A 23,744-nucleotide genomic window follows, 5' to 3' on the forward strand; every position below is an offset into this window, starting at 1 on the left:
GTTTGAGGCTGCTGCTCCTTTTATATATTTGGTTGTGGTCTGTTCCTTGAAAATGAGTGCTGCTTTTGTGAGTAATATACAGAGAAGTGTGTAGCAGTGTAGCTGAAATTTTGGTGGATCCAGATACCATTTTGTCTCAGTCCATCCTTGATTTATGTGAAAAACTGGTGACAAGGAAAATGAAAGCTAGGAAATATTTCAAAGCCAATTTAGAGCTAAAAATAAGGCATTTTCAAAAATTAAGGGTTAAGTATTTGAAATAAGTATCAAGAAATACCAGGGAGCAATGATGTTGTGTCCTGGAGAACCAGTGGTTGCAGATAGCTTTTTGTAAATAAGATAAAATATGGAAATGAATGAATATTAAAATTGAGAAAAAATACCCAACATGGCAGACACTGAACTCTCTATTTGTAGGATTTTGTGATGTTAATAATTTTTCTGTGCTATTGCAGGCAATTTCCCAGCAGGATCTTGTTCATATGGCTATTCAGATTGCCTGTGGAATGAGCTATTTAGCCAGAAGGGAGGTCATTCACAAAGACCTGGCTGCTAGAAACTGTGTGTAAGTACTGTGTCTTAAAGGACTATTATAGAGCCAGATTGTACCCTGTCTATGGTTACGGCTGAGATATGCTTTGCATTACAAATCTGATCTTTCCCACCTCAAACAATATCCTCAGATGTTTCAAATGCTGCACGTGTGGTCTGTGGCTAGCAGATAGGTTTTTGTTCAGATATGAAGTGAATCAGATGAATTGTTTTTGAGATGGGATACAAAAAAATAAGTTTTAGTTGTGTGTTGAAAACTCTTAATGCTTTTTTTTTTCTGATCATGTCTCAAAATGTTTCTTAGACTTCAAGTTTAAAAGGACTTGGTGAGATCTAGTGCGCTGTTTAGATAGAGCATATGAGAAGATTTTCTCTGTCTCATCAGGAATATCAGAATGGTTTATTGTTCCCTGGCAGACTTCTTAAAATGGCCAAATGATTAATGAAAATGTTAGCTTTCGTTTAAAGGAAGAGGAAAAACAGGTCTCGAAACAGTTTCCCTGTGGGAAGAGCCCTCAAAATGTAAAAGTCATGACGGAAGTTGGTGATTTTTTTTTTTCAAATAAACAAAATGTCACAGCCTGCCCTGCTCCCCTCTGTGTTCCCCAAAAAGTCTGATCTGATTTCCTCTTGATTAGAAACTCAGAAAATTCAGAGTTGAGATTAAATTTAAATAAGTATTTGAAGGTATAGAAAGGGACAGTTAAGCCCCCCCCCCCCCCCAGCAGCAGTTGTAACTCTTGGAGGATTGCTACAAGGGCAATTAAAAAAGTGAGGCAACTTTGTCCATCCGTAACTGACAGCTTCGCCCCTCACAGACCACAAAACCTAATGCCTTAGTCTTAACTGTATGGTGTTTGCACTGACTCCAGTTTTCTTTATGGCCATCCATACATGGTTCACAGAGAGCCACTTCAAAAATTCCTGATAAAGCAGTCATTCCTCGATCTTCATTGAAATTCCAGTTTCTATAAATAAGTAGCTTTAGACGCAGAGCTAGTATAAGCATGGATTATGAAATTATATCACTTAGGTAAAAAGATGTCAGTGTAGTAACTAAGCACCATGCCAAGAATCCAAGATGTGTGTGAAAGCGATTATGAAACTAATGCTTTGTGGTTCACATTTTTTATACTCTACCCACAAGCTTTATAAACACATATCCAGACTTGAAATGTTTGAAATCTATCTGCAGAAACCTCAAGAGCTCTTATGAGTAAAAGTTGGAGAAGATGGTAGCCTGTGGTCACTATTATACAGTATTTTTCCAGATTCAAGGTGTCTAAGCCTTTTAAAAAATTGAAAGAATAATACTGGACTACCGGAAAGATCTATTAATGTTAGAAAAAATTCAGGGAAGGGCAACCAAAATTAATAGGGGTATGGAACAGTTTCCATATGAGGAGAGGTTTCAGAGTAGCAGCCGTGTTAGTCTGTATTTGCAAAAAGAAAAGGAGTACTTGTGGCACCTTAGAGACTAACAAATTTATTAGAGCATAAGCTTTCGTGAGCTACAGCTCACTTCATCGGATGCATTCGATGAAGTGAGCTGTAGCTCACGAAAGCTTATGCTCTAATAAATTTGTTAGTCTCTAAGGTGCCACAAGTACTCCTTTTCTTTTTGCATATGAGGAGAGATTAAAAAGACAGAGTGTTCATCTTGGAAAAGAGACAACTAAAGGAAGATGTCAGAAAGGTCTATAAAATCATGAATGGTGTGGAGAAAGTGAATAGGTAAGTGCTATTTACCTCTTCACTTAACACAAGAATCAGGAGTCACTCAATGAAATTAATAGGCAGCAGGTTTAAAACAAACATAAGGAAGTACTTCTTCACACAACATGCAGTCACCATGTGAAACTTGTTGTCAGGAGATATTGTGAAGGCCAAAAGTATAAGCGAGTTCAAAAAAGAATGTTAAATTCATGGAGGATAAGTTCATCAATGGCTATTAGCCAAGATGGTCAAGGATGCAACCCCATGCCCTAGGTGTCCCTAAATAACTGACTGCTAGAGGCTGGGACTGGATGATAGGGCGGATCACTTGATAGTTATTTGTTCTGTTCATTCTCTTTGAAGCGTCTGGCACTATCTGCTGTCAGAAAAGAGGATACTGGGCTTTGGGGACCATTGGTCTGACCTAGTATGGCCATTCTTATGTTCTTATGAAAGTAAAGCAAGTCATTAAAGAAGATAAATAACACTGTAGAGAAAATACATGATTTCTTTGCATTGATCTCAACCAGAGGATATTGAAAAGACTAGGCGCCTCCTCAGGTACTATCAGTGTGAGATGCCAAAAAAGGAGGAGCTGAAGTAACTTTAGAATGAGGTGGCTCAAATGTTAACAAATATGTACAATCTTGACCTAATATAATCTGTTATATTGGAGGGTAGCAAATGTTGCAATATCTTTAGATAGGCATAAAAGGTGATCCTCATAGTGCCTTAATTACTTAATTACCAATATAATTGGTTGACACAAGAATTAGAATTATAAAACAGAAACGTTATGAAGTCACCTGTTTGCAACTCCATAGTTAGTGTTATGTTCTAAAGTGGATTTAATTCCTGATTTTTCTCTAAAAGCAGGTTGCCAACCTGTGTGAAGTTTAGTTTTTTTTTTTGTTTGAATTGAGGTGCCAAAAATCAAGTCACTTCTGAAAATGTAGGTCACTGTGCTCAATTCTGGTCACTATATCTCAAAAAGGATAAAACAGAAATACATGTAGTTCGGAGGCATGTGACATGATATTAAAGGCATGGAATATCTCCCATGTGAAGAGATATTGAAAAGTTTGGGATTGCTTATGTTAGAGCGGAGATGAATAAGAGGCTATGTGACAGGTATGCTCAGTAATAAATGGTGTAGAGAAGATAAATCAAGAATTTTTACTTATCCTTCCTCATAAGAATAATAGGATATTCAATTAAATTGAAAGGCAAATTTAAAATTGATAAAAGGAAATTTAAACAAAGCGTAGCTAGTTTGTGGATCTCATTTCCATAAGACAGTGATTCTCAAATGTTTTTACTGGTGACTCCTTTCACATAGCAAGCCTCTGAGTGCGGACTCCCTCCCCCCTTTATAAATTAAAAACACTTTTTATATATTTAACACCATTATAAAAGCTGGAGGCAAAGTGGTGTTTGGGGTGGAGGCTGTCAGCTCGCAATCCCCCATGTAATAACCTTGTGACCCCCTAAGGGGTCCCAACCCCCAGTTTGAGAACCACTACCAAAAAATGTCGAGCGTAGCAGGATTTGCAAAAGGATTAGATACATAGGTGGATTATCAGAATATCCACAGTTACAGGATTCTAAAAAAAGTTTGGAAGGGATACAGATCCTCATGTTGAAGAGTATAAATTAGCCTGCAAGTGAAGAAACTTTGCCTCTGTAAGGAGGTTATTCCATAAATGCCTGCTTCAGGCTTTCTTGCACTTTTTCTGAAGCATTCATACAGACAATGGTCAGAGGCACAATAACTATTAGATGGAACCTTTGTTTCATCAGATACGAGAAATCCTAAATTACTATCCTGTAAAATCGGTCTGCAAGGAAGCAAGAAGGGAATTGGGACAGTTGATTGTTACAGAGACAGAGAAAGTTGTTTGAGTATTTTAACTGGACATTTCCCCATTTTAAAACAATTGGTTTTATTTTATGTCTGAGACTTCTGGCTTTCTGTTGCTTATCTTTTCGTAGCCAAAAATAATTTTGAAATCTCTTATCCTGAAGTTAACTGATATGTACTTAGTGGTAACTGCAGTATCGTGATCTGGGAAAATGTTAGGCTTTAAAACATGGATAACAAATGATGAAGCTCATCTGTGAAGTCCTATATATACAGTATTTTTTAAGATGCACTAACATAACTGTAAATAGTTCATATGTTGCATAACTAAATGCTCTTATTGTCTTTTAATCAGCATTGATGATGCACTTCAGGTCAAGATTACAGACAATGCACTATCCCGAGACCTATTCCCTATGGATTATCATTGTCTGGGAGATAATGAAAACAGGCCAGTGCGGTGGATGGCTCTTGAAAGCTTGGTTAACAATGAATTTTCCAGTGCTAGTGATGTGGTAAGTTATATTTACGTTCTCTAAAACAATATATAGTTATACAGGTTTCTTCCTTTAAATGCCTTTTTCACACACTTTTTATTCATGGAAAAAAGGAGTTGAATTGACAGTGCTGACGACTGAAGTTCTCTGTGCATAACGTACATACCCAGAACAGCAGCTGTACCTGCTTCCATCACGCACTGCCATGCCTATGGTATCCAGCCCTAACATAAAGGGATCACCTCTTGGGCGACAGGATTGTTTACTCCTTTTCCACTGTGGTTTGGCACCTTTGAGATTGCCAGCAAAAGTATCAAGTGTAGTAGTGTGTTTGACGCGGACACCTGTCCCCTAAAGTAGAGGAGGGAATACATTCTGTATACCACTAAACAATTATGAAATGTTACTGACATTTGGTCACTGCTACCCTTTAATAGCCTGGCTTCTATCTAGAGACCTACAGATGAGCTTGCTCATTAAATCCTGAAACTTTCTAAACAGTTCACCTGATTTCAGGAACTGGCGTTTTCATGAATTCTATGTTTTCTGTGAATCTAAGATGTAGTGTCCCTTCCAACCCTGGTTGAAGTGTCCAGTGGTAATTGTGACACTGCTTTTCTTGGCTTGTCTTCTCGGAATGGAAGTGTGTGACACCTACAACCGAATAATTTTAGCTCACAGGAGCAGTACTGAACAGTAAGCTTGAGTGTTTCCTGAGCAAATTACCCTGATGGCCTTCAGTTTGTCATACAGCTGTTTTGTAATCTTAAAGGTTCAGAATTTATATACTGTACAAACCCTTACATTTCGCGTTCCCACTTCCTTGAGACACATTACTTGTGAATTTAATGCATAGGGCATTTAGTGTATATTAGTATTCTTTTTACTCTAAACATCTTCAATATATTCATCACATAGAGCAAGCTATTAAATTGTTGCTCTTATCCCCCAACACAACTGTCCAGTCTGTAAATCCTTGACATACAGACCATACCATATATTAAAAAAATTCTCCTTACCAGTTTGAGATCAGATTGCTCTTTTTAGTCTGCCCTGGGTTTCTTACCGAAGGCCCTATTCTGAGAAGTGAAAAGGAGCTCTTATGCAATGCTAAGTAACATTCACTCTTGTTGATACCGGTGGTTGCCGAGTGCCGATCAGCTTGCAGGATCAATGCCTTACACATTTTCCTTCATTAAGACTTTCAACAACCAGAGATACTGGAAATAACTGTTTTTTCAACAATCAATAGTAAGAGCAACTGTGGAGAATCTTGGTTAAGATTGGGTGCAGTAGTTTGAGCACTAGCCAGTGATAAACGACACAGCCATGTGAGCTGGTTTTCCTGCCAAAGAGTAATTTCCATTTAATGATGTTACCTTTACAATTTTGATGCAGTGAGGTGCTGTTCATTTTTTGAAACCTCATGTTCCATCTGTTTTAGAAGTCTCAAATTTTCTAACTGTGTGTGTACATAACTCCTATTCCATTGAAGTTTCCCATTCTCTTGCATATTGCCATAGTTCCTATGTTAGTAATCAAGACTTTGAAAAAGGGTCAGCTCCACTTCAGGGTTATTTCTATATTAGCATAAAAATGTAGTTCTTCTGAAGTTGTCTTGTTTTGTAATTTGAGTAGATTATTATCTGAAATAGCCTGGGATTGGCTGGAGTTGCTGTATTCAGTGGAATCAGTACAATGTATCCATTTCATCTCCAGTATTAAACCTTCACTAGTGTGAACGTGTTTTGTGAAGATCAGACTAGAGGTAAAATTTTCAAGTGTAAGAAACTTTAGTATCTGTGTCCTAAACTTTCTATGGGACTTGGCCACTTAAATCACTTCACTAATCCCGGGTAAAATTTCAAGATTGCTTAAGTGCTCTCGGTTAGGAGATACCATGAGCCATGGTGAACATAAAATAGTGCATGTCTTGCCACTTTTGTTGTCATGGATGTGTACATGTGTATCATTTCTAATATATAAAATAGCGCATTGAAGCTATGTGTTTATACTCACCCCTAGCCACTTGAATACTGTACTTATCAGCTCCACCACTTCTGTTGAGCCCCTTCCCTGGAACTCCCCAGTCTACAAACACTCCTTTTTATCACTGCTGAAAAATAACAGGGTAGTTAATGAATTTCCTGGCATTGACAGAATTAGAGGCTTATTCTCAGGGGGTGTGAAGAATAATTATAATGGCGCCTTCAAGGCTGAAGTCTGTCCAACAAAATCTGTCAATAGAGCAAGGAGATCAGAGTGTAGTAGGGTCTCTCTCAGAGCTCCTACAGATTTAAATGTGCCCCTTTAACATTCAATACATAAATGTTTTGCATTATACGAATAAATGCAGCTACATTTTAACATATAGTAGATCATGTTAATAATAAATTGATAGTACTATAGCTAACTACTAGAATATTATAATGTGCCCAAATTAACATTCCTTCATCATTTTTGGAACATGAAAAGAAAGGCCTGTCCACCCTAACTAACATCCCTCTTAATGTTTACCTTAGTCCTGTTTTACAGATCTATACCTTTGTCTGCTCCGCCAAAAACAAATGTTAAGTATCAACTGCATGTAATACATTATACATAGTGGTGTCTGTTGTACACATTTAGGTTTTGTCTGCACTGAGAAAAAGGAATCAGTGCTTTAACAGTTTAAATATAGTTCAGACATGTTATGCTGAACCTACTCTAGCTGTTTTTCTTTCCCATGGCTTAGCTGACTTTTTTAAATGGTTCCTACGAGGTTTTTTCTCATCCACAACAGTCAGCCAACATGTTTAAAAAATATAGTTCATCAGGAGCCATGTATTTATACTGTTTTCTTTCCAGAATTGATGGGTTTTTTTCCTTTTATGTAAATTTTCTGAAACAATATAGTTATAAAGTGGGAAACAACTACGTTGTCACTATATATAAATTAGTTTTACTTAAATTATCTGTTTACCCAGTTTCCTAAATTTTCTGCTTATTTCAGAATTCTCAACAGTGTCCATTGACTATCAATCCTTTTGTATTTTTTAAAAACCTGTGTTTACATCCCTTGGCAGTTTTTTGATCTCGCAGGGCTCAAGCTGCAGAACTGTTTCATTGCTGTTTAGACTTCTGGGCTAAGGCTGGAGCCCTGGGCTCTAGGACCCTCTGAGGTGGGAGGATCCCAGAGCTCAGGCTCCAGTGTGAGCCCAGAAGTCTACATGGCAGTGAAACAGCCCCATGAGCCCAAGTTGCTGAAGGCTGAGCTGTGTGAACCCCTGAGAGAGAACCTGGTGAGAGAAAATTGAGGCAGGCAGTGCCTACAGTGCCATGTGTGGTCAGAAGGGGGCACTTCAGGGCTGGCATGCCCTGTGATATGTCCGCTGAACAAAATACAAAGTTAGTAACTAAAGGCATGTCTACACTACGAAATGAGGTTGATTTTATAGAAGTCGATCTTTAGAAAGCGATTTTATACAGTCGATCGTGTATGTCCCCACTAAGCACATGAAATTGGCAGTGTGCGTCCTCGATACCATGGCTAGCATTGACTCACGGACTGGTGCGCTGTGGGTAGCTATCCCGCAGTCTCTGCTGCCCATTGGAATTCTGGGTTAAGCTCCCAATGCCTGAGGGGGCAAAAACATTGTCATGGGTGGTTTTGGGTACATGTCGTCATTCTCCCCTCCCTCCGTGAAAGCAATGGCAGACAATTGTTTCGCACTTTTTTTCCTGGGTTACCTGTGCAGACGCCATAGCACAGCAAGCATGGAGCCTGCTCAGCTCAGTGCTGTTGTTGTAAGCATTGTAAACACCTTGCGCATTATCCTGCAATATGTGCAGAACCTGGTTAGGAGCTGTCAGCACAAGGACAATTGTGAGGAGGACATGTACACAGACGTTCTTGAAAGCACGGGATGTGGCAATTGGGACATCATGGTGGCAGTGGGCAGGTTGATACAGTGGAACACTGATTCTGGGCCCAGCAAACAAGCACAGGCTCGTGGGATCGCATAGTGTTCCCAGTGGCTGTGAAACTTTCACATGCATAAGGCCACTTTCCTGGAACTTTGTGACTTGCTTTCCCCCACCCTGAAGTGCAGGAATACCAAGATGAGAGCTGCCCTGACAGTTGAGAAGCAAGTGGCAATAGCCCTGTGGAAGCTTGCAATGCTTGACTGCTACCGGTCAGTTGGGAATCAATTTGGAGTGGGCAAATCTGCTATGGGGGCTGCTGTGATCTAAGTAGCCGATGCAATCACTGAGTTGCTACTATCAAGGGTAGTGACTCTGGGAAATGTGCAGGTCATAGTGGATGGCTTTGCTGCAATGGGCTTCCCTAACTGTCGTGGGGCAATAGAGAGAATGCGTATCCCTATCTTGGCACCTGACCACCTTGCCAACCAATACATAAACCGCAAGGGGTACTTCTCAATCGTGCTGCAAGCACTGGTGGATTACAAGGGATGTTTCACTGACATCAACGTGGGATGGCTGGGAAAGGTGCATGACACTCGCATCTTTAGGAACTCTGGGCTGTTCGAACAGCTGCAAGTAGGGACTTACTTCCCAGACCAGAAAATTATCATTGGGGATGTTGAAATGCCAATAGTTATCCTTGCGGACCCAGCCTACTCCTTGCTCCCATGGCTTATGAAGCCGTACACAGGCAGCCTGTACAGTAGTAAGGAGCAGTTCAACTATAGGCTGAGCAAGTGCAGAATGGTGGTAGAATGTGCCTTTGGATGTTTAAAAGCTTGCTGGCGCTGTTTGCTGACTAGGTTAGATTTCAGCACAACCAGTATTCCCATTGTTGCTGTGTGCTCCATAATAACTGAGAGAGTAAGGAGAAGACGTTTATGGCGGGGTGGGAAGTTGAGGCTGGCGGCTGATTTTGAGCAGCCAGACACCAGGGCGATTAGAAGAGCACAGCTAGGCGTGCTGCGCATCAGAAAGGCTTTGAAAAACAGTTTCATGACTGGCCAGGCTATAGTGTGACAGTTGTGTGTTTTTCTCTGTGATGCAAACCCGCTCCCTTGGTTGATTTTAATTCTTTGTAAGCCAACCACCCTCCCCACTTCGATCACAGCTGGCAAAGGAAATAAAGTCACTGTTTTGAAACGATGCATTCTTTCTTTATTTATTAATTTAAAAAAAAAAAAGTGAGATAACTGACAAGGTAGCCTGGGTGGGGTAGGGGAGGAGGAAAGGAGAAGGCCACATTGCTGCTTATAGCCACACTACAAATCAAAACTGTTTGAATGGCAGCCTTCTGTTGCTTGGGCCATTCTCTGGAGTGGAGTGTCTGGTGCCCAGAGCCGCTTCCTCCCACGTTCTTGGGCATCTGGGTGAGGAGGATATGGAACTTGGGGAGGAGGGCAGGCAGTTATACAGTGGATGCAGTTGCGATCTATGCTCTCGTTACCTTTCCTGTAGCTCCACCAGACACCTGATCATGTCCGTTTGCTCCCCCATTACCTCAGCATCACCTCCTGCGTCGTCTGATGGGACTCACTTAATGCTTTCCTGGCCTCTGTCACTGAATGCCTCCATGCATTCAGCTGTGCCCTGTCAGTGTGGGAGGACTGCATGAGCTCGGAAAATATGTCATCGCGAGTGTGGTTTTTTTGGCCTTCTAATCTGCGATAACCTCAGGGATGGAAATGATAGGGGGAGCATAGAAACATTTGCACCTGCGGGGTGATAAAAAGGGAGAATAAAATTTAAAATGATACATTTCTGAGAAGAAAAGGGAGAATCTTTCACAGTGAATCAGGCAATTCACAGCAGACAGTACATGTGCTTTAGGTACAAGGTCGCATTTTGCCTTTTATATTGAGTGCCTCCTGGTATGGTGACACATCACGCATGGCTGGGCAACAGAATTCGGTTTCCAGGCAGCCATGGTAAGCCAAAGGTACGTAGGGTTGGCTTCTTCCACCTTCATAACATGTGGGAATGGTTTCAAACTGCAGTGCCCTCCTTTCCCATAGCCAGCAATGCTGGTTGGGTTTGCCATTAAACGGAGGGGGTGCGGTTTTGGGGTGGATGTGCAGCACACCCCTCCGCCCACCCCACCGTGTGGCTATTCTCTGGAATGATCCCTTTTAGCCAAGTGCAAACAGCCCAGCATGAATGGGGTCCTTTTACATTTCCCTTACAAAAATTCCCCTATTTCAACCAGGTGATCATGAATGATATCACTCTCCTGAGGCTAACACAGATAGTTATAGACTGAATGTTGCTTGAATGCGACCAAAACCCAGGACCAATCGCTGCCATGTTTTGTGCTGCAGTGATTCCAGACTACTTCCTACTGTCTTGATGTGGTAAAGTGTCCTGCCATGGAGGACGAAATAAGGCAGCCCTCCCCAGAAACTTGCAAAGGCTTTCAGAGTACCTCCAGAAGAGCTTCATGGAGATGTCCCTGGAGGATTCCCGCTCCATCCGCAGACACATTTAACAGACTTTTCCAGTAGCTGTACTTGCTATGAATGCATCCCAATTCTTCAGGGCAAATCAAACATTAAACACAATTGCTTTTAAACCCTGTAGTGTAGTTACAAATGTGCACTCACCAGAGGTGTCTTCTCTGGCTTCAGGGTCCTGGAACCCATCTTGGGAGGGTATTGGCTCCAGGGTGATGAAAGGATCCTGACTGTCAGGGAGAACGGATTCTCTGCTTGCTTGCTGCACAGTCTCCTCCTCCTCATCCACAAAATCCTCCTCCCTGTTGCATGAGACTCCCCCCTTGCAGGTGTCCACGGACAGTGGTGGGGTAGTGGTAGGGCCCCCCCCCCCGAATGCCATGCAGCTGTTCATAAAAGCAGCATGTATGGGCCTCTGACCCAGAGAGACCATTTGCCTCCTTTGTCTTTTGGTAGGCTTGCCTGTGCTCCTTAACTTTCACGTGGCACTGCTGTGTGTCCTGTTGTAGCCTCTCTCCACCATGCCCTGTGCGATTTTGGCATATATAATTGCATTTCTTCTTTTTGATCGGAGTTCGGCCTGCACAGATTCTTCTCCCCATACAGTAATCAGATGCAGTGTCTCCCATTCAGTCCATGCTGGAGCTTCTTTGTGATTCTGGGACTGCATGGTCACCTGTGTTGCTGAGCTTGCCATGCTGACCAGACAGGAAATGAAATTCAAAATTTCCCCAGGGCTTTTCCTGTGTACCTGGCTATTGCATCGGAATTGAAAGTGCTGTCCAGAGCGGTCACATTGGAGCACTCTGGGATAGCTCCTGGAGGCCGATTCTGTCGAATTTTGTCTGCACTACCCCAAATTCGACCCAGCAAGGTCAATTTTAGTGCCACTCTCCTCGCCGGGGAGGCATACAGCAGTCGATTTTAAGAGCTCTTTAGGCCGGCGGAACAGTGTTGGTTCTGTAGACACATTGCTTATAAAATCGACCTAAAGCGGCTGAATGCAACCTAACCTCATAGAGTAGACCACGGCTAACTCACCAAACCTGTTGAGGGGATTGATTTGCACAGTGTTGTGAAGATCTAAAGTCCTGTGTAAATGTAATTGTTTGTTGCATTCTCTACAAAGTAAACTCTACTGTACATTGTTACTTAAACTTAGTGTTTTTAAGGGTTGTAAAATCTTCAGATCAAATACTTTACAGAAAATCAGCGTTTTATTATCCTATATACATTTTGTAATTTTGTATTTGTGTATTTAAAAGCTTGGTGCTGTCAGAGCTATCTGTTACTGTTGAAAATTAGAACCAGTTCTTTTTTCTAAGGTTGTTATTCCTGTTTAAATGTTTAGTGATATAAATGAGAAAAGTCACTTTCCTATCTTGGGAGAAAAATTATAGCAGCACCGCATTTAACATGGAAGGACAGGAGTTGCCCATTTATAAAGCTATCTTATTTTCCTTATGAAAAATATGAGGAACACACATTAAGTTTAAATAGTTGCTTAGTGTGCATGACAAATTTTGTGAGGGAACTGAAGCTGACAGACTCCCCAAACCCTATTGTACTGCTAACTTGCTGCTATATAAAACACGTGTTTTTTTTTCTAGTGGGCATTTGGAGTAACACTGTGGGAGCTGATGACTTTGGGGCAGACTCCATATGTGGATATTGACCCTTTTGAGATGGCTGCATATCTAAAGGATGGATACAGAATAGCTCAACCAATCAACTGCCCTGATGAACTGTAAGTGTAGACTTGTTAGGAGAGGGGAGGGAGAGTGGTTTTTGTTCCACTTTTCAGGAAACCTTTTTTAAATTCAGAGCAAGCAGAGAATGCTACTTCTATAGATAGAGGAAATCTCAATTCAGTCATCCTGATCTGGTTGTGTTAAATGTTCATTTAAAAAAAAAAATGCATCATTTAAAGGGCATACTCAGAAATTTTTCAAGTGGAATAAGTAAAGGGAACCAGTATTTTTCTTCCACGCTACCTTCCTTTTCTCAGCCTGCCTCCTTCTGTCTTCCCAAAATTCCATTTCTCTGTAGTCTCCTACAGAAATTCTTTAAATAGTGTTTTTAAAGCATTTTAATTGCCATTATCAGATTATCCTAATACTGCTCCTGGACTGCCTTTGACTTGACTTGTCTGTCTCTTGACAAACCAGATCAGCACCTTCAGTAGTAGTATCTCTGCTGGTCACTCCAGATATGCTACTTCTGAAAAAACAATAGAGAAAAAAGAATCCTTGCTGGTGGTTGGATCTCTCTTTACTCAAGTTCTTGACATTTGTGTGTGTCATGATTAGATGTCGTCTTCTCATGTCTCCCTTTTGTTTTTTGACTTCAGGTTTGCTGTGATGGCCTGTTGCTGGGCCCTAGATCCTGAGGAAAGACCCAAGTTCCAACAGCTAGTGCAATGTCTAACGGAATTCCATGCAGCTCTGGGAGCCTATGTCTGAAGTTTCAGGCATGGATTCCATATGCTACTTGAGAAGGGACAGTACATACACTTCCAGCGCCATGCATCGTTTGGACCTACTCACACACTACGTGTATAAAGCAACGCCAATGGGAGAAAGCACTTCTTCCAAAACACTGTGCCTTAGAATGCTTTCGTAGTCTGACTTTTTTGTAAGATCTCTTGATGTTGAATATTTTCTAGATATCACTTTTGCTAAGTTAAATTGAGACTTTTATTTGCCAGCAGATTTTCTAAAATATAGTGATAGTGAACTTGAACACAAGAGTTGGAAGGACTTCTGCACTGTTACAACAGACACAAAGTTGGTTTTTTAAAGGTTGTTTTAGAGCTGGTAGGAAAAGGGGGAAATTATGCAAACAACATTGCAGAAATTTTTCCCATTTAGAAACTGAAATTTTCTGACCAGCTCTAGTGCTTGATCTTGTATGTATCTGGAATAGCTTTTTAGTATCGGCTGCTTTTCTTTTGAGACGATGGCACAAAAACATTGGGTCCATAAGTGTCATCTTATTTTTTTAACCCATTGATCATCAACAGTTCTTGGAAAAGCTGGTCTTCCAGATGCAATATCCCTTTTCTAAGACAATAAGCAATTATGTAAAAGTGATTCCAGTTTACCTCATATAGAGAGTGGTAAGGATGGGACTGAATGGAGCCTGTTCTTTTAAATGAAAGCCTGACATGATTTGAGATAGTTCAAAATGCTAAGTAGAGGCCTTCAGAGAAGCGCCAAAGCAGCCCTTATTTGGGTGCCTTTCACCTCAGATTTCTAGTTTGCAGTTTCTCTTGCTGAAAAGGTACTGGTTGTTTTTAGGGTTTTTATGGCCTGAAATGGGCTTAAATACATAAATATATATTTGTAAAGACACACACTTGCAGAGTAAAGAATGTTTTTCTATTATAATGATTGTGAAAATTTAATCCCTAACACTGGCTAGTGTATCAAGCTTGCAGGTTCTGAAATGTATCTTTATTAGGACCAGTTGAAGTAGTTCTGTGGCCCACTGTGAAGGCATTAGATGGCACCTCCCTTGACTGCGAAGCCCAAAGATTCAACATGTATTGTTATCTTACCCATCCCCATCTGCCACAGACTTCTGTGCCATCTTACAGGGGGAGGGGATGGGGATGGGGGTGTTCCATCCTGTCAGTGAGCTGAAAGTAACATCCAAAATATAGGTATGGCTTGTAGGGAAATGGAGGATGGAGGTTTCCATTGATTCAGCTTGAGGCTAACAGAGGAGAATTTTCACTTTTTCATGAGATTCAAGTTGCTTCCATTAGACCGTTCAAGTAGTATGAAGCAGCCTATATTTCAGATCATACAGCACATAAGCACCAGCAAGCATCCCACTAGTTTCACTCAATCTTTAGGATGAGAGCCCCACACCCTGAGGTTCCCTGTAGCTGCGTGGCCATTGCTGTCAGAACAGTACCTGATGGTTATTGACACGAAGGTTTAGAAATCTTTGACTTACAAGGACAAGACATTAGACTTGGCTGTTATATGTGCAAATTAAAAATTAGAGCAGCCTTTCTCAGGCTTCTGAAATCTAATTCCCCTTTCAGGAAAATAAAACCTGTCTCTCCCCTGCCGCATTAGGGCAGTATCGGGGAAGAGTTTGCATATGTATGTATACCCCTTTCCTCCCCCAGCTATGCCTTCATACTTTCTAGAGCATGCAACCTGTAATTTGGGAAACAAGGAACTAGAAAATGTTAAGTCCCTCAAATAGAAAAGCTGTCTTTATCCTTACGTGGAGAGGTTCTCAACCTGTGATTGGAGAAACAAGCCATGTTTTATTCCAAACAACTTTTCCTGATCATTGTAATGAGCTGTAGTAATAAATGCTGGGACACCCATTGAGCATTCTGTCTAAGAGATGCTGTAAAAGGGTGTTTGGGTTTGAATTGGTTGGAACACATTTCATATGTGGCTGACTTTGCGGTCATATTTAATTGCTTGGGGGTGGCTTTAAAAACCTTGCCATCCAGACACTTTTGGCCCTTTCAATAGCTGAGATTTTTTTTTAAATCAATATTTGTTTTATGCTGGCTCACTTGGTAAAATTATCCAGGGCTGGGCCATTTTTCCACCAATTTTTTTATGAAGAGTTCCACAAAGACACTGCAGTTGTAATGCTCATCTGAGAATACTAAGGAGAGAGAACAGCATTATTTGAAAATGATATACTACTTGGAGTATTGTTTAAAAACAAAACACATTCTAGCTTCACTTTCTGCAGTTGTGATTGCCGAGGAATCATTTTATGGATCACTATTTTGAAACAGGTTCTAGCACAGACTACATTTCTGGATTTTCATAATATATTTCAGAAAGTTACTTCATTGAGTGCACTGCTCTGATCATTTACTTCTTAGTGTGCTTCTTTATACACACAAAATCCATTCACTTGCAGCAATTAGACATTTAGTTGGATGAGAGCCATCAACTCTGGAAAATCTCTGATGTCATTTAAAAATAAAAGAAATCTGGCCACACAGATGAAGTAAACCTTTCAAAAGGAACCAGCGTTAATTGATAGCAGAGCTGTTGTCTTGAGTCTGCAAACAGCTCTTCTGGCTAAGCTCTAGCAGAGTGAAAGCTGACTAGTCTTCGCCTTCTTCATTGCTACTGTTGGGAACTCGTGAACAGCAGTGAGACTGCCAATTATTGGGTCAGTTTCACTCCACTACATCTTAAGAAAGCTCTGAGCAATAATAAAGGCTGGCACTGAAACAGAAGGTCCAAAATATGCTCAAGAAGGGGTAAATGATGGAGGGTAGGGATAGAGTCCAGAGTGACCTAGACAAATCGGAGGATTGGACCAAAAGAAATATGATGAGTTTCAACAAGGACAAGTGCAGAGGTCTGCACTTGGGAAGGAAGAATCCCATGCACTGCTACAGGCTGTGGGCCAACTGGCTAAGCAGCAGTTCTGCAGAAAAGGACCTGGGGATTACAGTGGATGAGAAGCTGGATATGAGTCAGCAGTGTGTCCCTGTTGCCAAGAAGGCCAATGGCATATTGGGCTGTATTAGTAAAAGCATTGCCAGCAGATCAAGGGAAGTGATTATTCCCCTCTATTCGGCACTGGTGAGGCCACACCTGGAGCATTGTGTCCAGTTTTGGTCTCTTCCCTCCCCCCATCCCCACTAAGGAAGGGATGTGGACAAATTGGAGAGAGTCCAGCGGAGGCCAACTAAAATGATTAGGGGGCTGGGACACGTGACTTACGAGGAGAGGCTGAGGGAACTGGGGTTATTTAGTCTGCAGAAGAGAAGAGTGAAGTGGAATTTGATAGCAGCCTTCAATTACCTGAAGGGGGGTTCCAAAGAGGATGGAGCTCGGCTGTTCTCAATGGTGACAGATGACAGAACAAGGAGCAATGGTCTCAAGTTGCAGTGGGGGAGGTTTAGGTTGGATATTAGGAAACACTATTTCACTAGCAGGGTGGTGAAGCACTGGAATGGGTTATGTAGGTAGGTGGTGGAATCTTCATCCTGAGAGGTTTTGAAGGCCTGGCTTGACAAAGCCTTGGCTGGGATGAATTAATTGGTGTTGGTCCTGCTTTGAGCAGGGGATTGGACTAGATGACCTCCTGAGGTCTCTTCGAACCCTAATATTCTGTGATTCTATGAAATGATTAGATGACCTATACCCACACAGCAGCCTGGACTTCGGGGTTGGATCAGAGACAAAAATGTTCCTTCTCCCTTTCAGCTACAAGAGCAGAGCTTGTAACTCTTTGGGTATATCATATTGCCATTATTACAAACAATGGAGCCCTGAACAAGATCCAGGGACAAAACTCTGGTAGGTATGCCATCATGCTCATCTTCCCAGGAGGGAAGTGGGTCTGGCTTGATCCCTGGACAAATTCTGCTCCAGTTCTACAACTAATTGATCATTTTCTGACTGCCTTACTTGACTTGATAATCCGTCTGGCGGTGCCTCCAATGATTGCAAACCTCTGAGTGGCTTCTAAAGGCTGCCATGTTTCCTTCCAGTTGTACAGTTTTCGTTCCCAGCCAAAGACAAGGACAGGTAGTTTATTCAATCCTCTACCACTGAGATGCTAAAGATCTGATCTGCAGAGGTTTATGCTATCGATAAGGGACCTGATGGGGCCTACCACTTGCTTCTAGCCTCTGAACTGGACCCTAGAATCATGAATGTGTAGGTCACTTTGAGTTTTTGCTATTACATACGTGGCCTCTATATGCTGGTGTGGTATAGAGGTTTTATCAGCACTTGTTTGGGAAAAGCTGCATGTCCCACTCATGAATAAGGCTAAGATATTGTCAGGGATGTTTTTAATAAAAGTCACTGACAGGTCACGGGCAATAAAGAAAAGTTCATGGAAGCCCATGACCTGTCCCTGACTTTTACTAAAAATATCCCCCTGACAAAATAGGGAGTTCAGCTGTGGGGTCCCCATGTTGCCTGCAGAGGTTGGGTAGCTGTGGGGGCTGTTCTGGGGGCCCCCACTGCCTGCTAGGAGCTTTGAAAGACCCCTGGTCCCGCAGTGGCCTTGCCATCCTCCAGAGGCCCTGCCACCCTCAGGGGCTCAGAGCTCCCAGTCCCCCACCCCCGTGGCAGCCAAGAGTTCCAGGGGGTCCCACAGTCTGCATCAGCTAGGAGCTGCTGGAGGCTCCCATAGCATCTCCAGAGCTCTGAGGGGGCCATCACCACCTGCGGCAGCTGGGAGCTGCAGGGCGGCGTTGGCTCCCACAGCCACTGGGAACTGCGAGGTCCTCACCACCACCTGCAACTTCCAGCCGACAGGGCTGAATTCACAGAGGTTGTTAGAAGTCACGGATTCCGTGATTTCCATGGCTTCCATGAAAAAATCTCAACCTTACTCATGAATAATGTGACAGCTCAAATCTTTATACCCCAGATCATCACATCTGTATAACTTTTTTTTTTGCTCCTGTTCAGCACCTCCATTTGAGCCCCTCCACTGGTTCCCTCCGTATCAGTATCAAGTGTTAAGGTGAGGTAAAGCAGCTGAAAGGCCCATTGCAACTCTCCACTATGGTTCCTCACTTTCACCATCTGGTTTTTGCTGCTTCTTTTCATTTCTTAACTTCATGTACAAACATGAAACAAATTCTCTTCTGTGCTGCTCCTTATGCATCAATTCCCTCTGAACTGATCCACAAAGCCACTACCTTCAAATCTTTCCATGAGACTCACGTCTGCTATGATACCTATAAACCAGTTGTGGCATAAATAGCAGATGGGGTTGATAAACACTCCTAGCTCTTCTTAAAATGCAAATCTTTCTAAAAATTTTATATATTTGACTTTTCTTCCTCACCCTTTGTGTCATGTTATGTCATGAGCACACTGTTATCAGGGAAAATTCTATGTTTGCGGGAAAGAAATATTTCCCTAGCAAGTTGTTTCAATTATTTTATGTTTGAAGCTGCTCAGAAATTGGGAATATTGGGAGTTGTGCCAAAGTCTCATGGTGCTTTTCCCACTATTCAGCCAAAAGGAATATGAATGAGAACACGCTGCATAGACACTCTTGCCCTTCCTTTGTCACACACCCAGTTTACTGAGAGTTCTTACCTCTGCTCATTAGAAGGGAGCATATCAGCTTTAATGCCTTTTCTGCTTTAAAACATTTAGTATTACTATATTGCCTAGGAGCCCTAGTTATAGCTCAGGATCCCGTTGAGTACAGCACAGAACAAAAAGATGGTCCGTGCCCCAGAGAGCATCCAATCAGGATATGATGAGATGGCAGATGAGGGAGCATAAGGAAACAATAAGACAATATTGGTCAGCAGGATGGGCAGTGGTCTCAGCTCACCAATAGTCTAACCCTCAAGTTTTTTGTAGGCATCATGGCAAAGGAGAATATTGAGGGTTTCTGAAGGAGGATAATTAAATTATCTTCACAGATGTTTACAGTCAGCTCCTCTTAAGTATGAGGACAAAGTGTGAAGGTTACTGTTTGAAAATGTAACAAGAGGACAGTGGAAGCAGGAGTAGATATCTCAATATTGAATGAGATATGATAGGTCCAGATAGCCCCTGAACAGCCTTGAAAGTGAAGACAAGTTGCTTATGTTTAATGCAATAGAGAAGGGGAGATCAGTGGAAAAATGTGAAAGAGGGGTGACGTAGTCAAAGCAATGGGTTAGGAAAATTATCTGAACAGAAACGAGTAGGGCAAGATTGCATTTGTCAAGGCCAAAGAGAAGAAAGAGGGAGAAGAGAAAGGGAGTCCTATCAGAAAGTTGGAGGGGCCTCCAAAGGACATGCTGGAAAACCAGGAGCGGATGGTCAGAGAAATCAAGGGAGGGAAAAATTTCAGTAAGTGCGGCCAACAATGTTAAATGTACCTGTCAGGTCAAGGGGAATGAGGACGAAGTACTAGTTCTGAGCTTTGGCTAGGAAGAGTTCATTAGAGACATTGGTAGAGCAGTTTCAGTGGAGAGTAAGAGGTGGAAGCTGGATTGGAGAGGGCACAGAAGAATTGGAGCAAAGAAATTCCAGACAGCAATTGTAAACCGTGTACTTGAGTTTAGGGCTAGAAGTGTGCTGTGTGCTTTCCTTCCCATTCCCTGTCCAACAACAATGGTTCAGAAGGATCTTAGCACTCTTTTGGTATGGGACAGCCCCATTTTTATTGTTCACATGTCTAGTGACTTTTTGTTCTCTAACTTCCATTGTGACTTTTTGTGGTGACTGGGAAAGAAGGGGGCTGATGCATGGAAGAGGGAGGTACGAGTGCAGAAAGTTCCTCACATGGATACTTGGGAAAGCTGAGTCCCCTGTCAGTTTCCAGATAACCAATGTTAAAGCATGGCGAACTAAAGTGCATGCTGGGGCTTTCACAGGCTGAGACAGCACCTTTTAGAACGGTTAAACATTGAGAGAATCTGAGTTGGGGTATTAATTAACATTTCTGCAATATCAGGTGTGCATGGCACTTTAGACACAAGACTGGATTTTTTCAAAAATGCATGCAAGGTCCAATGGGCATGCAACAACCCAGAGCTGTGCAAACATGTATATACAAATCTCAGTTTGGATACATGCATCAAAGTCCAGGCATTGCAAATTCAGCTCACACCTTTCTGAAAATCTGCCCCTAAAATTTACATTCTAAATTAGGTAATGATACCGGCAAAAAAGGAGTGGGTGTTTGTTCTAATTGACCCCATTCAAAAGTTAGTGATGAAACTCCTGTTTGACTTAGATGGGGAAAAGCTAGGCCAATGCTGAGCACTTCCTAAATCCTAGGGCATTTTGTGTTTTCTTTGATCAAACTAGAATACTTTTTCAGCTTTGGAACACATCATATACACATGACTTCTCAGTCATGGATTGTGAAAGATGGCAGCAAGTCAATTTAGCAAAAAACCCAATCTGCATTCGGTAAACTCTCATTGTTGATTGGGGTTCTTAATTCCAGGACCTGAAGCGAATTGGCTGGCACACTGAACATCATGCAGGTGCTTATTCCAATTTTAATAAAACATCCAGTGAAAGAAAAATGAGGTGGAAGAAATCTGACATGAAAAATGAGCAAAAAGTTAAATCTAACTGTGGAGGCTGGAATGCACTGAGAAGGTAGGTTTTTAGTGTGGGCTTAAGTCCATGTCAAACTCGAAATAATTGGGATACCTCAGCCATGGAATACAACATAAGCAGGAGCTATGGCGCCGGCAATCCCTCATAGATAGATTCATAGATACTAAGGTCAGAAGGGACCATTCTGATCATCTAGTCTGACCTCCTGCACAGTGCAGGCCACAGAATCTCATCCATCCACTCCTATGAAAAACCTCACCTATGTCTGAGCTATATAAGTCCTCAAATCGTGGTTTAAAGATTTAAAGGAGCAGAGAATCCTCCCTCAAGTGACCCGTGCCCCATGCTACAGAAGAAGGCGAAAAACCTCCAGGGCCTCTTACAATCTGCCCTGGAGGAAAATTCCTTCCCGACCCCAAATATGGCGATCAGCTAAACCCTGAGCATATGGGCAAGATTCACCAGCCAGATACCCAGGAAAGAATTTTCTATAGTAATTCAGATCCCACCCATCTAATATCCCATCTCAGGGGATTAGGCCTTTTTACCCTGAATATTTAAAGATCAATTAATTACCAAAATCACATTATCCCATCATACCATCTCCTCCATAAACTTACCGAGTTTAATCTTAAAGCCAGATAGATCTTTGCCCCCACTGCTTCCCTTGGAAGGCTATTCCAAAACTTCACTCCTCTGATGGTTAGAAACCTTCTTCTAATTTCAAGTCTCAACTTCCTAGTGGCCAGTTTATACCCATTTTGTTCTTGTGTCCACATTGGTACTGAGCTTAAATAATTCCTCTCTCTCTCTGGTATTTATCCCTCTGATATATTTATAAAAAGCAATCATATCTCCCCTCAACCTTCTTTTAGTTAGGCTAAATAAGCCAAGCTCCTTGGGTCTCCTTTCATAAGACAAGTTTTCCATTCCTCGGATCATCCTAGTAGCTCTTCTCTGTACCTGTTCTAGTTTGAATTCATCCTTTTTAAACATGGGAGACCAGAACTGCACACAGTATTCCAGGTGAGGTCTCACTAGTGCCTTGTATAACGGTACTAAAACCTCCTTATCCCTACTGGAAATACCTCTCCTGATGCATCCCAAAACCGCATTAGCTTTTTTCACAGCCATATCACATTGGCGGCTCGTAGTCATCCTATGATCAACCAATACTCCAAGGTCCTTCTCCTCCTCCATTACTTCTAATTGATGCGCCACCAGTTTATAACTAAAATTCTTGTTGTTAATCCCTAAATGCATAACCTTACACTTCTCACTATTAAATTTCATCCTATTACTATTACTCCAGTTTACAAGGTCATCCAGATCCTCCTGTATGATATCTCGATCCTTCTCTGAATTGGCAATACCTCCCAGCTTTGTATCATTTGCAAACTTTATTAGCACACTCCCACTTTTTGTGCCGAGGTCAGTAATAAAAAGATTAAATAAGATTGGTCCCAAAACTGATGCCTGAGGAACTCCACTGGTAACCTCCCTCCAGCCTGACAGTTCACCTTTCAGTAGGACCTGTTGTAGTCTCCCCTTTAACCAATTCCTTATCCACCTTTCGATGTTCATATTGATCCCCATCTTTTCCAATTTAACTAATAATTCCCCATTTCGCACAGTATCAAACACCTTACTGAAATCTAGGTAAATTAGATCCACTGTGTTTCCTTTGTCTAAAGTCTTACTTTCTCAAAAAAAAAAAGAGATCAGGTTGGTTTGGCAGGATCTTCCTTTTGTAAAACCATGTTCTATTTTGTCCCATTTACCATTGACTTCAATGTCCTTAACTATTTTCTCCTTCAAAATTTTTTCCAGTACCTTGCATGCTACAGATGTGAAACTAACAGGCCTGTAGTTACCCGGATCACTTTTTTCCTTTCTTAAAAATAGGAACTATATTAGCAATTCTCCAATCATACGCTACAACTCCTGAGTTTACAGATTCATTAAAAATTCTTGCTAATGAGCTTGCAATTTCGGGTGCCAATTCCTTTAATATTCTTGGATGAAGATTATCTGGGCCCTTCGATTTAGTCCCATTAAGCTATTTGAGTTTCACTTCTACCTCAGATATGGTAATATCTACCTCCATATCCTCATTCCCATTCATCATGCTACCATTATCCCTAAGATCCTCTTTAGCCTTATTAAAGACTGAGGCAAAGTATTTGTTTAGATATTGGGCCATGCCTAGATTATCCTTAACCTCACTCCATCCTCAGTGTTCAGCAGCCCCACTTCTTCTTAATTTTCTTCTTATTTGTATGGCTGTAGACCCTTTTACTGTTGGTTTTAATTCCCTTTGCAAGGTCCAACTCTACTTGACTTTTAGCTTGTCTCACTTTATCTGTACATGTTCTGACCTAAATAAGGTAGCTTTCCTTGCTGATCCCTCCCATCTTCCACTCCCTGTATGCTTTCTGCTTCTTCTTCATCACCTCTCTGAGATGCTTGCTCATCCAGCTTGGTCTACAGCTCCTGCCTATGAATTTTTCCCCAGGCTTCCGATAACTTCTGCAGCTTTGATCTAAAGTAATCTCAGGCCTCCTCTACCTTTAGATCCATAAATTCTTCAGTCCAATCCACTTCCCTAACTAATTTCCTTAATTTTTGAAAGTCAGCCCTTTTGAAATCAAAAACCCTA

At 41.7% G+C, this 23,744-nt stretch overlaps 1 protein-coding gene across 4 annotated transcripts in view; it reads left to right on the forward strand.

Annotated features, from left to right (window-relative positions):
- RYK (receptor like tyrosine kinase) overlaps positions 1–15,553 on the forward strand; it is a 149,621-nt gene extending 134,068 nt beyond the window's left edge. For 2 of the 4 annotated variants that reach the window (XM_038416807.2, XM_038416806.2), the window contains exons 12-15: positions 456–565; positions 4,485–4,644; positions 12,653–12,789; positions 13,393–15,553. In XM_038416807.2, the coding sequence (XP_038272735.1) occupies positions 456–565; positions 4,485–4,644; positions 12,653–12,789; positions 13,393–13,504 (519 nt within the window). In that variant the 3' untranslated portion in view covers positions 13,505–15,553. Of the gene's footprint in view, positions 1–455; positions 566–1,698; positions 1,955–4,484; positions 4,645–5,262; positions 5,323–12,652; positions 12,790–13,392 lie in introns of those variants that run through there. The other 2 variants (XM_043492673.1, XM_043492674.1) reach the window with 2 other exon arrangements.
- Positions 15,554–23,744: the final 8,191 nt, after the last annotated feature.

This window comes from Dermochelys coriacea, chromosome 9 (assembly GCF_009764565.3).
Source record: "Dermochelys coriacea isolate rDerCor1 chromosome 9, rDerCor1.pri.v4, whole genome shotgun sequence".
In the NCBI taxonomy this organism is placed as follows: Eukaryota; Metazoa; Chordata; order Testudines; family Dermochelyidae; genus Dermochelys; species Dermochelys coriacea.